The sequence below is a fragment of the Calypte anna genome, chromosome W, assembly GCF_003957555.1.
Source record: "Calypte anna isolate BGI_N300 chromosome W, bCalAnn1_v1.p, whole genome shotgun sequence".
Lineage (NCBI taxonomy): Eukaryota > Metazoa > Chordata > Aves > Apodiformes > Trochilidae > Calypte > Calypte anna.
Window position 1 is genome coordinate 20,138,240 of NC_044276.1, and position 18,534 is coordinate 20,156,773.

Below are 18,534 nucleotides of genomic sequence, written 5' to 3' on the forward strand. Positions count from 1 at the left end.
CTATATGGACGACATACTGCTTTGCCAGGAAGCCCCGTTCCCCGACAACTTTAGTCAAATATTGACCGACCAACTGAAGACAAAAGGACTAATAGTAGCTCCTGAGAAAGTGCAAACAAAATCGCCCTGGAGCTACTTAGAGTGGCAAGTCACTTGACATGGTGAGACTGCAAAAACTAGAAGTGATAAGCTCGATTAAAACATTGAACGATGCCCAAAAGCTAGTGGGCCAGCTTCAATGGGTTCAACCCATTATAGGTCTCACCGATGTGGGCATCCACCCCTTTTTGTCTCTATTACGGGGCACGCAACCAAATGCGTTAGTGGACTGGACCGATAACCATACCAATGCGTTAAAACGGGTCATCCACAAACTAGCAACCGGCTTTGCAGATCGTCGAGATGCCACCCAAGCCGTCGGAGTCTGGATATGTAATCACCCTTCATTCCCATTTGCACTGCTGTTACAGGATTTTAATTGGCAAAAGGAAAATGTGGAACACCACCATGACAACCGTGACCAAAACCACAATCAGAGCTCGCAAAAATCAGATTCGATAGCCATCTTGGAATGGTTATTTCCACCACACACGGCCCAGAAAGGTTCTGGCAACAAACTGAGATAATGGCATTCCTGATACGAAAGGGACGACAGCGTTGCCTTGAAGTAGATGGTCAAGAGCCAGGATGGATCAGCATCCCTATCAAAACGATTTTGATTGGTTGCTGCAACGCTCTACACCTCTACAACTCGCCTTGTTCGAATACTCTGGGGAAATCCCTCATGGAGGCCCAAAACACAAGCGCCTACAGGCCATCAGCCAGTTCCATTGGATAGAGCGACCGATTGTTTCAGAGCGCCCGGTGCCTGGTATCACAGTATTCACTGATGCTGGAAAGAGGTTGAAAACGGCTGCCTGCGTATGGCAGGATAAGGGACAGTGGAAGCAACATTTGATTCCAGGCACCGACAAGGACAACCTGCAGACTCTGGAACTACTGGCTGTCATTTGGGCCTTAACACAATGGCGATGCGTCCCCCTTAACATAGTCTCTGACTCGCAATATGCGGTAGGAGTGGCGAACCGTATCGAGGATGCTCTTGTCAAGCCAGTACAAAAACAGCGGCTATTGGAGCTCTTTCTTACATTACAGTGTGTGCTGAAAATTCGCACACAACCGTGCTGCATCTTGCATATCCGCAGCCATAAAACGTCCTTGGGCCTAGGAGAAGGAAATGCAAAGGCTGACTCCCTGGTCAACCTAGGATTACAGGGTCCCTTAAGTCAGTTTGCGAAGGCTCAAAACAGCCATTCCTTATTCCACCAAAATGCCAGGGCATTGAAGCGCATGTTTGCAATTCCATGGGAAGATGCAAAAGGGATTGTTAAAGCATGCCCTCAGTGCGCACAATTTGGCCCTGCCCTAGGAGTGGGAGTCAATCCACGCGGGCTACAAGCAGGAGAGATCTGGCAGATGGATGTCACCCACATTCCAGAATTTGGACGACTCAAATATGTCTACGTAACAATAGACACCTTTTTGGGCATGCTCTGGGTGACAGCTCAGACAGGGGAGAAGGCTCTGCATGTCGTCTGTCACCTGACCAATTGCTTTGCTGTTATGGGGGTCCCTCAAGTAGTAAAAACCAACAATGCGCCCGCTTATACAGGCGGGAAAGTCAAGCAGTTTCTTGCTACTTGGGGAGTAAAACACATTACAGGAATCCCTCATTCGTCTACAGGCCAGGCGATAGTGGAAAGAGCTAATCGCACCCTGAAGACCTATCTACAAAAACAAAAGGACAGCGAAGACATGGACCCACAGATGCAGCTTAGCAAAGTGCTTTTTAGACTAAATTTTCTTAGTCTAAGCCGCGATTCCCAACAACCCCCTGTGTTACTCCAGTACTCGTCCCAGAAAATCAACCGCATGCCAGAAATTCCAAATCAACTACAAGGATCCATCTACAGGTCAGTGGGTAGGGCCCAAGCCGCTACTGTTTACCGGAAGAGGTTATAGCTGTGTCTCCACAGACTCCGGACCTCTTTGGGTACCCAGTAAATGGACACGCCCTGACGCCACCAGATCTCTAAGGGACAAGGATGCGTCATCCAGCACGTCAAATTGAATGACCTTGCCAAACTTCCACATTTGGACATCGTATAATTTTTCTTGTTGCTTGTGTTCTAACAAAAAAAAAAAAAAAAAAGAGAGAGAGAGAAAGTTGTCACTTTTGTTGTATTTGTGTTTATTATGTACTTATTCTTGTCATGGTAGTTCTTCACAAAAAAAAAGGGGGGGGGAAATGTAGTGTAATGAGGCAACCAGGTGCCCCTAATTGCCAGGGAGTGAGCATGAGCTTGTGTCAAGCCCACCTGTGCCCAATTAGGGTGGGCCCCCACTGCGCATGAGCAGGATTAGGGGGCCAATAAAAGGTGAGGCTCAAACTCACAGGCTCAGCTCACTCCTGAGCTAGCCAGCAGAGAGATCAGTCGCTCTCGGAGCAACAGCACCGATCCAGGCTAGTCAACCCTGTGGCTATAGGCTTAGGGCATTGCTCGTGAGTCTCTGCTGGAACACCTGGTTGGATCTTGAAGCGCCGTACCCTAAAAGAGGTTCGTCTTGCTACGCTTCATCTCTTTCTCTTTTTCTAACCTTACTCTCAGCACATACGGGTAACATAACTTCTAATTTTGCTATATTTTTGCTGGTTATCACCTGTTGTTTTGAGAGTACTACTTTTCTAAATTTTGCTAGTAGTAACCCGTTGCCTTGAGAGTAATAGTGCTGTGTGTTTATGACAAGCTTTATAATCTTACCCCAATTTAAAGTAAAAATGTGTTTTGTATAAGCCTCCTGGGTAATGGTTTTCGAGAGGGTAATCTTGCCAAATGTGTTGTTAAGAGATTAAGTAGAGAGGGTTAACCCTGTATCATAACCCACAAGGTGAGTGTGGCACTATCACTGCTCACTTCAGCTACCCAGAGGTGGGGGCCCAAACCAAATATTGCATCCCACAGATTGGATAAGGTGTTACATCCCACAGAGTGGGCATGGGTAGAGTTCCCCAGAGAGGGAGTTGACCCACGGAGATTCGGACTGGACCTCCTTGTTTTCTAAACTCCTTCAGAGAGGAGATCAGGAGCAACTGGGTCCAATCCTGGGCCCAATACTTTCAAACCAATGGATTACAAGTAGCAGAATTTAACAAAATGATACTTTCAAAGCAATGGATTACAATTTAGCAAAATTTAAGGAAATTAAACAGGTTACAAGTAACAAAACTTAACAAAGCAATAGGTTGTAAAATTTAACAAAGTTAGGACCTATGTTACCCTTATGTGCCAAGATAAGATTAGAAACAGAGACACTGAGAGAGATAAAGAAGAGATAGGAAAGACATCACCACCCTTGGATCCACTGATGATCTTGGTAGGAAGTTGTGGTCCTTGGATGGTGGCCACCCATCCAGCATTTCGAGTGTGCCTCTTTTATGCTACCTGTCCCAACCTTTTCTGGGACGACTTTGGTGTATCTTGTGCAGCCAGGTGTTCACTTGAGGCCCTCCAGATGGGATGACACAGCAATAACCCTTATTTCTGCGCATGCACCCTCTTCAGTTGCTTCACCCGGGGCACACACAAGATGTCACTCTGCCTCTGAAGGGTACAGCTTGTCTGCCTCTGTCCCTTATCGAGTAAGGACAGTGTCCTGCCTGTAAGGGTAGCCATCAAAGAGAGCTCCCTTGCAAGGACAATGTTCAGCTTATCAGTATAATCACTGAAGAAGGGGATGCTCTTGCAAGAACAGGACCCCATTTATCAGGATGACCACCAAAATGAGGGCCTCTCCTTGCGAGAAGAGGGCCCCGTTTATCAGGGTTGTTACCCAAATGAAGGTCTCTCTTTGAGAGAAGAGTCTAGGTGGCTTATCAAATGAGGACTCCACTTGAGTGCAGTATCCATTTTCTCAGGGCAGATGTTTCGAGACAATTATTCTTTTCAGGATGCTACATCCTACCCCAGGGGCAGCTAGAAAAGGTTGACTGTACCCTTACAACCCTCACTGAGAGGCACAGGAGAGAGAAGGACTGGATCTAACCATACCTTGGCTCCTCTCTGTGAAGGAGTCCAGTCTGAATCTCCCTGAGTTGCCCACCAGGTGGGATGTGATATATCCACAATCTTGTTTGTTAACATCACACTTTATGACCTTTCAATAATAAAACTAGTTGTAGAGGTAAAAAGTTACATACACTAGAGAGCCTTCACATTAAGTATCCTAATGTCATTTACAAGTGACAAACAAAATTTAAAAACAAAATTAATCCTTTGATTTAAAAGCAAGAAAAGCTATTTTGAAGAAAATACCATCTCCATCCTACACAAAGCAGGTGTTATTTTATTGCATTTATTATAATCAGAAATGCAAAATCTTCAAGTTGTAGGCATTTTTATTTAATCTACTGAAATCCAACAGTTTCACAATATTTGTGCCTCTGCACAAATGATATGCATGCAAGCAGAATGTAAATACAACCGTTTAGTATAGGAATAGAGAACTTTTTTTGGTCTCAACATACTAGTTTAAAGCAAGCAGTGACTTAAGAAACAGGTTCTAAAGAAGAGAATGAAATACAGCAAAGATATGCAACCCCTCCTTTACACATTAATACAGTACCTGGATGCTGAATCTGTGAACATCAGAGGCACTGACTATATCAATGGAAGACATGGAGGAAGTGTGACTATAGGGCTACCAGCGACAGACAAAGAAAAAAACCCAAGTAAATCAGAACAAAGGAACAACAGAGCGTTCAGTACCAACTTGCAAGCATAAGATAATGAAGAAAAGAAAAACAAAAGCACCATAAGCAGCAAGCACAGCAGTGAATGCTGATTTCATGCACCTATTATGTAATTTTCTCCCAGTGAAGCCCTAAGAAAGGCATAGCATTTCCAGTAACACTAAAAATGTCAACTGATCCTAAAGCAAGAGACTGGATTTTTTTTTTTTTAAATCAATTACATGAATTTTGGTGGAGGTATCTTAAAACCACTAAGGGTAGCCAACTTGGGATTTTTTTTCCTTTAATATCATCTCTAACCAACATGTTTGATAAAAGTCAAGAGTATTCTAAATAGATATTTAAATCAGTATTTTTTTTGAGCCAAGACAGAAACAGTCCTTCTTCAATTTCAGCTGCTTCAAATGAAAATGAATAAACCATTGAAAGTTATACTAGAAACACCTAAAAATAATAAAATGTAAAAAACAAAATTAAAAAATCACACCTACCTATATAAAATATTATATAGAAATATGTCAGCCCATTATTCAGAAGAAATAGTGAGAAATATCTTACCTTTTGGACAAATCTATGAGTCCCCACAGCAGAACATGCATCTCCTGAAGGTAAGGATGCTGGACAGTGTAATCTGACCTTTTCACTTTGGGACTACAACAAAATAGGTTTAATTATTGGTAGTCAGCTGCTACTGGGTGGACTATGGAACAGAGTGAGACATCCTGTATCTATATAGTGACTACAACAGCTAATGCTGTCCATGACAGATATGAAGTTGTCATCCTGCTGCAATTCTCAGGCAGTGAATGGGCCTCGAGACTGAATAACCCATTCATCTATAGTTCAAGGTCTATTTCCAGGTTAAGCAAAACAGATTGGTAGAATTAAAGATGCTGCATCCATGTTGTAGTACAATGGTCACTCAAAATATTTACTCTCTTCTAGGAGACCCCAACATAGATAAACTCTGTTGGGTACTCTATGCCCACTAGAAAGTCTTAATATTCTTAACCAAGTCATTGTATTCACCGAATTCATTACCCAAAAAACTTTTAAGACAAAGTAATTACTACTTTGTTATTCCCTCTCATTTTAAACACTACTATATGTTCTCATATTATATCACGTACATCCTATCACTTTTTAATCCTTGTCACTGAAGTGTATTCAAGAAAAGAGCTAGAGAAATAGAACAGTCTACACATATCCAGTACATATAAAGATAAGTTTTATATAGGACTAATACACATTTAGGAATTAAAACAAGAGACATTCAATTAGCTTAAAACTTATACTATCCTTTTCTATGCAAGCTGTGAATTCACTTTCTCAAAATTACAATTAAGCAATGATATTTAACTGTAAAAATATTAGAGTAGTGAATTTCACTTATAAGTATCAGTATAAAATATCTAGAGTATCAGGAAATGCACCCCAGGACTGTGATTATAAGTCACAGAAGTCTTCTATGAAGTGCTCATCATTAACACATTTTTCAAGTATCAATACCTGCTCTTCCATTTTATCCTGTCTATCGAGAGCAGCTTCAACAGCATCAAAGAATTCTTCTTCATTAATCAGACTATTAGGACCCTCCTAGCATAAAACACAAAACCAGTTGAAAATTTTGGATACACAAGAGCACCTTTAAAGTTTTACATTAGAAATAGATATTTATATATTATGCGTATAACTGACAATGAAATTTCTTGCCCAAATATTTTCATCAATATTCTTAAATTACAATCCATCTGAAAACCCTACTTGTTAAAAAAAGTTATTTTCTTTAACAACAATTTAGGGATAGTTCTATAAATAAGAAAAAAAAACAGGAAAATGAAAACAGTAACAGTGTCAGTTGCTTTGACATCAGATTTTGGTTTCAATTAACATATATAAATGCTAAATATAAATAAATATTCACAACATATTATTTCTTAATTTAAATTAATAATTATATTTATTAATATTTTGTTTTTATTTTATTCTAATATTTAATAATATAAATATTTAGCATGTTCGTAAATATATTAACATATTTGTGTAGGTAGACTCCTTCCAAGTATTCCAGTGCCCTAAGGTAGATTCCAGATGTGTGCTCAAAGCATAACAAGATAAAAAAATCCTAGGGATCGCTATTGAAAATTCTTGGAAAGAACAGTTTAACATTAAACAACAGGTAGAGTTGAGTTAACTATTAAAAAATTGTGTCCACTAAGTAAAATAGTAATTTAAGAAAACCAACTTTACTGCTTTTATTGCATTTTAAAAGAAACTGGTCCAGCAAATTTCAAAAACTTACTTTACAACAGGGATATCTGGGAGAAGCAGCTGGGTTCATAACTAGGTAGACAAAGTCCAAATTCCTATCCAACTTTTCCTTTTACAGTTCCTCAGTTACAACAGAGCCTAAGCTCTAAGTATCCTTTAAATATTCCGACATATTAGTACTATTTCCCAGTCTATTAATTGTAAGTATACATATGCTCAATTAGCATAAATAAAAGGGTCAAGTTCTTAAAAATTATGCAAACTGCATAGTAGGTGCATTACATTATTCTTCAAAAGAGCCTTAGATTTGACTAAATAACCAAATTGAGGAGGAATATGTTTGTGAGATTCCACTCTGATTGGAATTTTTCTTTTAAAGTGAATGGTCCTGCTAGGGTGGAGGAAACCACCTTGATTGTACTTATGGTAATGTACTTGTCTAAGGTTGCTGGAACAGAGTGGGGAGTGGCACCTAGGAAGAGATAAGAATTGATGGGGATGGGTGGAAGCTTCGCCCTTCTGTGCCAAGTCAACAAGTCAACGGAAGCTCCCCACCCCCCCCCGTCTGCTCCAGGTGAGCCTGTCTTCAATGGCTCTGATGCTAATGAACTTGGCTTCTGCAGCAGCTGGGGGTATAAAAGGCGGCTATTCTGTGGCTGTGTTGTTGCATCTTGACCCACCGCCATCTCGCATCTGACCCTGTCCGGGATCAGCACGCCATCTTGAAGAAACTTGCTGGACAGCTGGACCCCTGGTGGTGACTCTGACTCTCTCTTATATCTTCTTTTCCTCTCTCCCTCTTTTGCCTGGCAACATATACCCCATGCTTTCATGGAGTTCTAACATTTTTGCTTGTGTCAATTGTCAAATAAAAGTCTATGCTTGAACCCAACCCTTTTGTGGTTGGACTTTGTTCTCATGGATCCAAAACCAAAATAAATTTAATGTTACTCTGGACTGTAACAATGTTAAAACATGGAACTTAACAGGTGAAACAGAACCTAAAATCACTGTATTTATCAACACATTTCAAGGGGCAGTGACAAGTTACTGATCAATTCAAGGTAAACTTCAAATTCTAGGATTTATATTCCATTCAGTTTCCATGGCAGAAAAAGAAAAGCGGCATCAACATGCTTTCACAAAGACCTTGTTTTACACACACACACACACACTCCTTTAAGAAACCAACCATTCTTTAAGTCTTAGCATTTTTAAAAATATCAAAAGCAGACTTTGTACCTCATAATCTGGCCCTCCAAAGTGGGACTTTTTCTTCAGTTCTGTCACAGCATTATTGTATGCTTCTTCAGTTCTTCTCCTTTTCTCTAGCTCCTGTGAAATTACATGATCACTTGATTCAGCAAGAATGAATTGGCTCATAATAGCCAGCATGCCAATAAAAGGAATCACCAGTATAGTGGTTTTTCCCAAGTAACAATCCCAAAGATGCTGATTTTCTGATTTTATTTGCATGTATGCTCTATATGTAATCATACACATTCGTATGTAACGTAAAGCTTGGAGAGCTAGCTACCTTGATGTCGTGGTTTGAGCTTGGCCGATAACAAAGGACCACATGGCCACTCACACCCCCTCTCCCCATTACGGAATGGCAAGGAAGAAATCCACTTAGAACCTTGTAGGTCAAGACAAGGGCTATGAGGTTTTCACTCACCAATTACGGTCACGGGCAAAACAGACTCAACTTGAGGAAAAATCAATGTAATTTATCATTAATCAAATCAAAACAGGGCAAAGAGAAAATCCAAACCAGAGTTTAAATACTTTCCTCCTCCCCCCCTTCTTCCCGAGCCCAAAGTTCTTTGTTCTCGATATCTCTACCCTCTTCACCCCATCAGCAAAGACGGACAGAGAGTGAGGTTTACAGTCTGGACATCACAGGTTGTTTTCTGCCACTCCTTCCTCCTCAGGGGGGAAGGATTCCTCACAGTCTTCCCCTACTCCAATGTGGGGTCCCTCCCATGGGAGAAAGTCCTTCATGAATCCCTCTAACCTGAGTCCCTCCTGCAAGCCACAATCCCTCAGGAGCAAACTGCTCCAGTGCCGGTGGCCCTCAAAGCCACAAACTAGGTCGGAACAGTCCCCTCCACGGCTGCAGGTCCACAACATCTGCTCTGTGATCTTTGCCAGACTGCAGGTCCACAACTGCTCCAACGAGATTCCTTGTGGATGGCAGGTCCACAACACCTTCTCTGCCGTGGTCCTTCAGGGTCTGCTTCACCATGATTCTCCATGGGTGCAATGGACAGGCTGCCATTTCACCATGGGATGTAGAGAAAAATCTCTGTTCAGGCACCTTCTCCCTCTCCTTTCTCACCAGCCTTGCTCTCCTATGGTGTTGTTCTCTCTCCACATGTTGCTTTCTCTCCCCTGCCCCTTCTCTTCTTCCCTGATCTTAACTACTGTGTATATCCCCTTCTTAAATATGTAAATCGCAGAGCACTTTTGTTCACTGATGGCCTAAGGCAGGGCCATGCATTTTGGAGCTGGAAGAGCTAATCATAGATACTTACATGTCCCTCTGGGGGACCCCTTCCCTGGTACCAAAAATGGCACCACATCAACCCAGAACACTTGAGCATGCCTTCTTTTAGTCGCATGGAAGAAACTACATCAGCAAGCAAAATCTGGTATCTAATTTAAACAGCTATTCATGGTTTGTTAAGGGTCAAACTTAGTAACTGACAGTTTATATAAACTTGGCACATGGGCAGTGATAATAAAGGGTGGAAAGTAAGACTGGTAGAAAGCTAACAATGAATGGGGTGAGATACTAGTGAATCACAGCATGTAAGCTGTATCTTCAATTAGCTGGCATAGGATCCACAATAATCATGTTGTGAATTCCATTCAGAGATTAATGAATCAATATCAGTCTCCCACAAAAGGTCTGTGACCATACTAGAACCACTAATGATGTTGATGCTGAGAAAGTCAGTATAACTCAATAGCCACAAAGATTGAGACTATTAAGCAAGTTATTCTTTATTATGGTGCTGGGTGCACAGGAGATAGCTCCACCCAACACGCACACCACTTGGTTATTCAGTTACACTTTTATCCTTACAAATCGTACATACACATTACAGAAGCATACAAAAAATGGGGTTATTCAAATAATTTCCTAGAAGTTATTGACATAAGATTCCATCCATCTCTGCATGCATGCTGGTAGTTGTGGGCGAGGGTCATAGGGAGGAAGGTTTGAAGTCTTCTTGACAGTGTACTTTTAACCCCAGGCCTTGAATTTTTGCATTTAGGCAAGAAATGCTGATGCAGCAAACCAGAACTTCTTGTCTGGCTTTTCTCTAAGTGTATCAGTAGCACCTCTCATTTGCCCTTGCAATAAATCAGTTATCCTGCCTAATGATTCCCACCCTGGCCACATTCTTCCTGTCCATTTCATTGTTACCATGTTAGAAAGTTTTAACCCTTTGCATCAATTCCCCCCTTTTCTTTATACTATGTAAATTCCTTTACATTGAAGAATTATTCTCAAATGATTTAGAAAAATATTTTCCTGTTTCCAGTTGATTCCTTATCTTGTTTCTTTTCCAGTCTTCATAGTTTATAACAGATTTTTTACCACACCAATGAACACATTGAAACAAAGCACAAGTTAGTAATACTAACATCCCTAATACTACAATAGCTACAAATTACTGTTTATTAAACAGAATATTACGACTACTATGAAGTTGAGACATTCTGTGAATGTTTCTGCAGTCTTAATTGTAAGGGTCCTTTCAGAATCACCTTCCACCTCTCTGGAGGAGGGGCTTTCTTCACCCTGCTGTAATGTATCCAGGCAGGTCATTCTCCAATCTTGATTGCGGTAAAAGTGGTAAGAAGTACTTGGAAGGGACCACTCCACTTCTCTTCCAGTGGTTTGCCTGAAAAATTCTTAATATAAACCCAGTCTCCAGGTTTGAAAGGATGTATTGGATAATCCAGTCCTCTTGCCTTGGTTCCCAGAACATGTTTATTAATTTGTTGCAGTTGCCTTCCCAATGTTGTTACATATTGTTATAAATTCTGGTTACCAGTTTGTATCATACACTCACCCCAATATTGTATCTGTTACAGCCTTCCATACAATGTTTCAAAGGGGCTCAGTTCTTCCTTCATGCTTGGCTTGGCCTTGATTCTCAAAAGGGCCACTGGAAGGGCTTGCGGCCAATGCATATTTTATTTGTTTGTTGGCATATTTTGGCACTCTGTTGCTTTATTAAGTGATTCATTTTCTCCACCTGCCCACTTGCTTGTGGCCTATTTGTGGTATGCAACTGCCAATTAATTCCCAAGGCCTTACTAATTTGTTGTACAATTTCTGCTGTAAAATAGGTTCCCCTGTCTGATGACATTTTCAAGAGTACCCCAAAACTAGGGATAATCTCATTTAAGAGTATCTTTGAGACTACCCTTGCCTTATTAGTTTGGCGGGTATGCCTCTGGCCATCTGGAAAAGTGTCTGTTAATATGAAAAGGTATCTATACCTCCTTTTTCTTGGGAGCTCCAAGAAATCAATCTGCCAATGATCTCCTGGCATTTTTCCTTTCCAGTGGTTCCTAATTGTACTCAGTTACCTGTGTTGGGATTGTTTTTCAGACATATTTCACACTGCTAGGTCACAACTATTGTATACAACTTTTTCTCTATTAATTTCTGATGCAAGAATTTATATAAAGAGTTTGCTCCCCAATGTGTCCTATAATGTTCTTCCCTAACAATTCCCCATACCTGATTAGCAGGAGCCACAATTCTGCCATCACTCAAACAGGCCCAGCCTTTGGAACGAATATGTCCTCCTAATTCTTGTATGAATTTTCATCAGAATTGGAATACTGAACAATTCCCTCTTTCATCTAGAATCTTATTTCTGTTCTCTGAAATCAAGGCCAAAACATGCTTTCCTTTTGGTTCTTCTGCTGTCCTTTTTAGCCTTGCGATCAGCCAATCTGTTACCTGTTCCTTGGTCAGTGTCACCCTTTATGTGCCCTGGGCAATACATAATGGCAACTTTAGCCAGTAGTTGTACCCCTCCAATAGACAGACTGCATATCTGGCCTTCCAGACACTTTGTCTGACGAAGCTGCTACCATCCGTGAACCAGGATTCATGTGCATCTTCCAGGGGTTCAGGTCTGGTTGACTGGAATACACAGCAATCCACATACGGCACCAACATGTCATTCCTAGAAAGGTCTTTAATTCCTTTACTGTCTGAGGAAGAGGGGTTCTGCAGATTGCCTCTTTCCATTAATTTCCCAGTTCTTCTTGTCCTCCAGATAGCTCATGTCCAAGGTATGTCACCTGCCGTTGTACCATCTGGGCTTTCTGTTGAGAGACTCGATAACCATTTAGTCCTAGGAAATTCAATAACCTAACAATCCATTGAAATGGGAAGGGTCCTACGTTTCAAGTTCCCAGGCCAACTGGTTTCTGAAAACTGTCAAGCTGTTTTTAAAACCCTTGGGGCAACACTGTCCAAGTAAGCTAGGTTTTTCTATTTGTGGTAGGGTTTTCCCATTCAAAGGCAAATAGCCTCTGATTTTCTTTGGCTGAAGGCAAGCAGCAGCAGAAGAATGTATCTTTTAAGTCCAATACAGTGAGCCATACTTAATTATACTTTAGCTTAGTAAGCAGAGTATAGGGGCTAAATATCACAGGGTGCAGATCCTTAGCAATTTCATTTATTCTCCTTAAATCCTGCACTACCCTTTAAGTTCCGGCTGGCTTTTTCCTCAGCAATATCAGGGTGTTATATTCTGATCCACATTCTATTAACAGCCCATGTTTTAGAAATTTATTGATCAGGCCTTCTATTGCCTATTCAATGGATACTGTTTTTTTGTACTGGATTCCCTCCCTTTTTGAGCTCTACTGTTGTAGGCACTGCAATATTTTTTGCTCCCCCATGGGACTTTAGAAGCCCACACCCCTGCGTAAACTGGGTTAACAATTTCTTCAATTTTGGGTCTAACAAATCCTGACCCAGCAGGGGTTTAGGAGAATTTGGCAAATACAAAAATCAGTATATTCCATTTTGTTTTTCCAGTTCAAATTTAAAGGTTTCAGAAAATGTGCCTTTTCCGGTTGACCAGTAATCTCTGTCACATTTACAGAGTCTCTACTTACAGGTATCAATTCTTGATTCAAAACAGAGAAAGGAGTTCCTGTATCTATCAAAAATTCCACCTGTTCCCCCTGTTTCCCTAGCTTTTAGCTCTTGTTCAGGCATTCATTTTCCAGTGCCCCTCCTCCCGGCAAGTTGCACACTGATTAAACCCTAACGAAGCTCAATTCGGCAATTCCCCAAATATGATGATCCTATATGTCTCCCTCTGCCCTGGCCTCTGATTTTTTCTCCTTCTCATCTAGATTACTGTACACCTTATATGCTATTTCAGTCAACTGTGAGAATGACATTCCTCCTGTACCCTCAGATTTCTGCAATTTCTTTCTGATATCTGAGGCTGACTGACTCATAAACAACATGTTAAATATTTTTCAGTTAGCTTCATCCTCATAGTGCTCCTAAGTTACTCCAAGAATTCCACAGGAATTTTACTAGGTCCCTGCTTTATTGCAAATATAGCAGACCAATTTACAACTCTGGCAGTTGCATTTTCTAACCCGGTTAATACCATCTTGTGCATATTTCTGTTCCCCTTTTTAAACTTTCCTCCTAAACTATTCGCTTTTCCTTAGTAATGAGGAGGGTCTCTATCCCCCCAATGGGGTTATATGCCTTAGCCCATACATCCCCTTTCTATTAGTCCAATAAGACCCCACAGACTGTTTCCAATTTAAAAGGTCTGACGCTGTAAAAGGGACATGAACATAAACAAGCTGTCTCTCCACCTCAAGTGCTTGTCTCCTTCTCCCTGCTGCTGGACTGAAATCTATTTCCTTTGATTGCCCACTTCCCCCCCCTTTTCACTCCCCTTGCAGTGGGAAGGGGGAGCTGAGGATACCCACAGCTGCGCATCTTCCACACCCTCATCCCCTTTCACCAACTTACGACAATCTTTCTTACTAGTTTTAATCCTCCTTAATACCACACTTTTTAAAATCTCTGGCCCTCCATACAAAATAAACAGGCATCCACATACAGCACCTCATCCCACTTATCCTTGCTACAACAAAACATAATTAATTGGAATATGACACTCACTTTGTTCTCCTCCAAACCGACAAAAAATTTAACAACTTTGGCCTTTGACCACTGATTGTCCAAATTAGATTGAAGGTTACACTTAGGGCAAGTGAAACCCAATTCCCAGTAAACTTCAAAAACTTTTCACAGTTTCTACACTTCAGATCATACATCAGATAACATTAATTTCCAGCATGAAAGGGGTAGCATACATACACTTTCGGTAATTTCACATACCTTACGATTCATCTTTCTCTAGCTGTTTCCCTTGCAGGATAACAGAACCGCAGATCCAGAGTCCACACTCACTTCATATCAGTGATACATCTCACTCACTCACTCACACTTTTGCAATTACAAATCAATCATTTATCATGATACAAGACAAGGAATTTCAGTTCCACACTTAAAATAACAACAGACCGATATTACCAAAACAGACAACCACAAATCCCATATAGAGACAAGGCCAGTATATCTTTTTTGGGAGTCTAACCCACAACCCCTGATGAATTCCTATAGGACTCATACTACCCACTATTCATAAAAGGGACCCACAGCCCCAAATACGATGGATTCCTGTAGGACTCGTATTACCCACAATTCAAAAACAATCCCTTCATGTAGTAAAGATGCTCCAGGTGGGACTCTAACCCCCAATCTGAATGCACCCCTGTGATTCGGGTGGGACTCTAACCCAAAATCAGAATGTGCCCTCGAGATTCATAGACACCTATTGTGGTGAGAGTTTAACTCACAATCCCTGATCAATTCCCATAGGACTCATATTACCCACTATTCATAAAAGGGACCCACGACCCCAAATCCGATGGATTCCTGTAGGACTCGTACTTCCTGTACTACCCACAATTCAAAAACAATCCCTTTTCCACAATAGAATGTACCAGACCAGAGGTTCAGGCTCCAGAACCCAGTATACTCACCCTGTGTGGGACATATCCCATGGGTAGAATTTTTACCAGAAACTTGAAATGAAAACCAAACCAAAACCAAACAAAAACAATACCCTTTCACCTCCAATCCCCACACTTTGTACTTTTAATCTGAAAATAGTGATAATTCACATGTCAAAAGACAACTATCCAAAGTTGCCAGCTTCTCTTGGCAACAATATTAAATAGCCAGAAAGTGCAAAATTGATTGCACAGAAGGAAAATTACTGGTGTATTTAAACTCTAAAATTTAATGAAACATTTAATTTAAAATAGTGAAAAGTGAACAAAATAAACTACACAAACATTTTAGAGTAAAATGTAACATTCAGAAGAGAAGTTCACACATTAATGCCATTTATTGATGCCAAAGGAAACAAGAATAGAAAAGTGTTGCTGGAGTCAAGAAAACATCCTGTATTTTTCCCCCTGTCCTGCTGGATGGAGTGGTAAGTGGACAGCTGGGTGAGCATTTCATTGTTAGCCAAGGCTAACTCACCACAATTTATATTATTTAATTTAATCAAAATATCCTCTTCTAAAAGGCTAGCAATTAGAGGAATAAAAAACCCAAAACCTGTTATTTTATATTAGAATTGCAGTACTTCCCCATGAGTGTGCTGCAAACCCCAGAAAATTTCACAGACAAGTGTGACCAAGTTGCAGGCCTACCAGAAAGAGAGAAACTTAAAATCACGGGTTTTTTAGCAGCTTTTGCTATGTTAGTTTCTGAGAAACCAAGTCCAAATCAGCTTGTGACCCCCTTTAAAATGTCTTTACTTATGCTATATGAGGAGGTATGTTGCGGTATGATGTATCAGTCACAAGACTCAAAGCAAAATTTAAGTTTGAATTTAACTGCTTGCAGCTAAAGACAAATGCTTTAAAGTTAGTCTGCAGAAAAAGAAAAACGTGACAAATAACTAATCAATTCAAATTCTATGTTACATGTTATTCTGTGTTAACATATACTAACCTACTGACAAGAAAAATTTCACTTCGTTCATGCTCTAAGTCTGATCAGCAATAGTGAACTGTTAGCTCAGCCCAGAGAAGAGAAGGCTTTTGTGGAAGGACTGAATAGTAGCCTTCCAATACCTCCAAGGACGTCATAAAAAAAAAAAAAAAAGCCAGGCTCTTCACAGCAGCCTATAATGTGAAGATGAAAAACAATAGGCAGATACTGGAATAAGAGCTACTCCAGATGGATATAATAAAAAGCCTTTTCACTATAACAACACTTGAGCAGCAGAACAGGCTGCCCAGAAAGGCTGAGCAGTCTCCAGTTTTGGAGACTTGAAACCAGACTTAATAAAGCCCTGAGAAACCCGGTCTGATCTCAAACTGTACTTCCTTTAAGCAGGAGGTTGGACTACAGACCTCAAGGTCCCTTCCAACCTGAATTACCCCATGATCTTACAAACAAGCTTCAAGTCTTAGGTCTGATATAATTCCTTCAACTACCTAGATGAAGCAATAATAAATAAAGTGTTGACAGAATTCACAACGCACTTAGATAGGACCAGGCCTTTGACATATGGACAAAGAAGAGCCAGGAGACAGGGGCAAGGATTCAAAAGTGGATGTATTTGTCTGAATTACTTCATTATTTGAACTGTGTACCACTAACACATACAGAGTAAGATTTGAAGTGTGATATAAACCATATAGAAACATTTTAAATTAAAAATAAGACAACAGCTAAAGGACTGTACAGGACACTAGTTAGTGATGGCAGGATTCTAGAAATCAAAGCCTGAAGTATAACCTAGCCATGTTTCTAGCACATCTCTTCAGATAAAAGGCACTGCTCCTTTTGAGTTGCTATAGTGGTTGAGTAGGCTTATCATGAACTATCACTGCCATTATAATGACAGATATTATAATATTACATACTCTCCTAATACAAAAAATGACCAATTGGTGTAAAACATTACTTAAATTAATCTCTTCAATCTCCTAAAGGCAAATGAAATAATTTTTTAAAATTGTATTTTAGATTGTTAAAGTTAGAACTGGTTGTTCTCCTCAGTACTGTCGCCATCACTTATCACAATTAAAACATCTTTTTCTGCACATCATTTTGCAAGCATGGATAATTAGGTCTCTTTTAGAAGGCTGCAATCAATGCACGTTACTGTAGAATGCTATCAGGTTCTTTAGAGATATAAAAAGCATAGGAATACTATATGAACAAGGGCTGTGAAAAGAAAGAATATGATGAATAATTTTACTCTATCACCAACAGTCAGGATTAGATTTTAACATTATATAGGAGTAATAAATAATTAAAGTGCCAATGATTCTATGATTCTAAAATTAATAAATGCTGTACATAAAAATAAAACCAATACCTAAATAAATAAAAAAATAAAACCAGAAAATTTGAAATTTCTATTTCAAGCTAAAGAAACAATTTAACAACAATAAAAGGAAAATTATTTTACCTTATCTAGTCTTTTTTGCCAGCTTTCTTCACATTTTACCATGAGTTCAATACAATGAGAGAGCGTAGCAAGGGTTCCAGTAGTAGTTGCCTTGAAAGTTATAGCTTCACCTTTAAAGTCTATGCCATTAATTCCTTTGGGTGTTACATGTGGAAACACTAAACCCAAACATGATAGTTATTCACTGATAACTGCCTTTAACTCAAATAAGCATTTTACATATATGCTTTATATTACATTTTTTTAAGAAAATACTTAGTAGAAAGTTAATTTAAAAATCAAAATCAAAAGTGTTAACAATTTTCATTTATTCACAGGATAAGGAAAGAGATTCAAAAGGAGGAAGACATCCCTTGTGCTTAATCTTGCTATACTGTATTTCAAGTCTGCTTGCAATGCTGTATTACTCGGCAAATCACGAGTGAAGGGAATGGGAATATTTTGTAACAATAGCAGTTTGACAGCTTGAAGTGATCTAATTAACAGGGAGCAACCATAAAACATGTCCGATACAGCACTAAGGAATAATTTCAAAATGCAAACCCAAATGGTAACATTTCAAGGTTGCTTTAAGCAGGTAATTATAGATTTAAAAGCTTCAGCATAAAAAGGTATGATATAAAAGTATCAAATGTGTTGGATAATCCAATTATTCTGGAGCTTTGCAGTTCCAAAAACCAGGCCATCTGTTCCTAAGCTGTCAACAACCAGGCCCAGCTGGTAAGAACCAGGCCTCTGCTCACTAACCCCCCACAGTGATAGGACAAGAGGAAATGGCCTCAAGTTGTGCCAGGGGAGGCTTAGATTGCATAATAGGAAAAAATTCTTCACCAGAAGTATTGTCATGCATTGGAACAAGATGCCCAGGGA

The 18,534-nt window shown here is 40.0% G+C and overlaps 1 protein-coding gene across 1 annotated transcript in view; it reads right to left on the reverse strand.

Moving 5' to 3' along the window:
* LOC103534790 (collagen type IV alpha-3-binding protein-like) overlaps nt 1–18,534 on the reverse strand; it is a 204,049-nt gene that overhangs the window by 26,361 nt on the left and 159,154 nt on the right. Inside the window, exons 7-11 of the mRNA XM_030468387.1 lie at nt 17,665–17,822; nt 8,324–8,416; nt 6,320–6,406; nt 5,369–5,461; nt 4,684–4,758 (exon numbers count right to left, since the gene is read on the reverse strand). Of these exons, the coding sequence (XP_030324247.1) occupies nt 4,684–4,758; nt 5,369–5,461; nt 6,320–6,406; nt 8,324–8,416; nt 17,665–17,822 (506 nt within the window). The remainder of the gene's footprint in view (nt 1–4,683; nt 4,759–5,368; nt 5,462–6,319; nt 6,407–8,323; nt 8,417–17,664; nt 17,823–18,534) is intronic.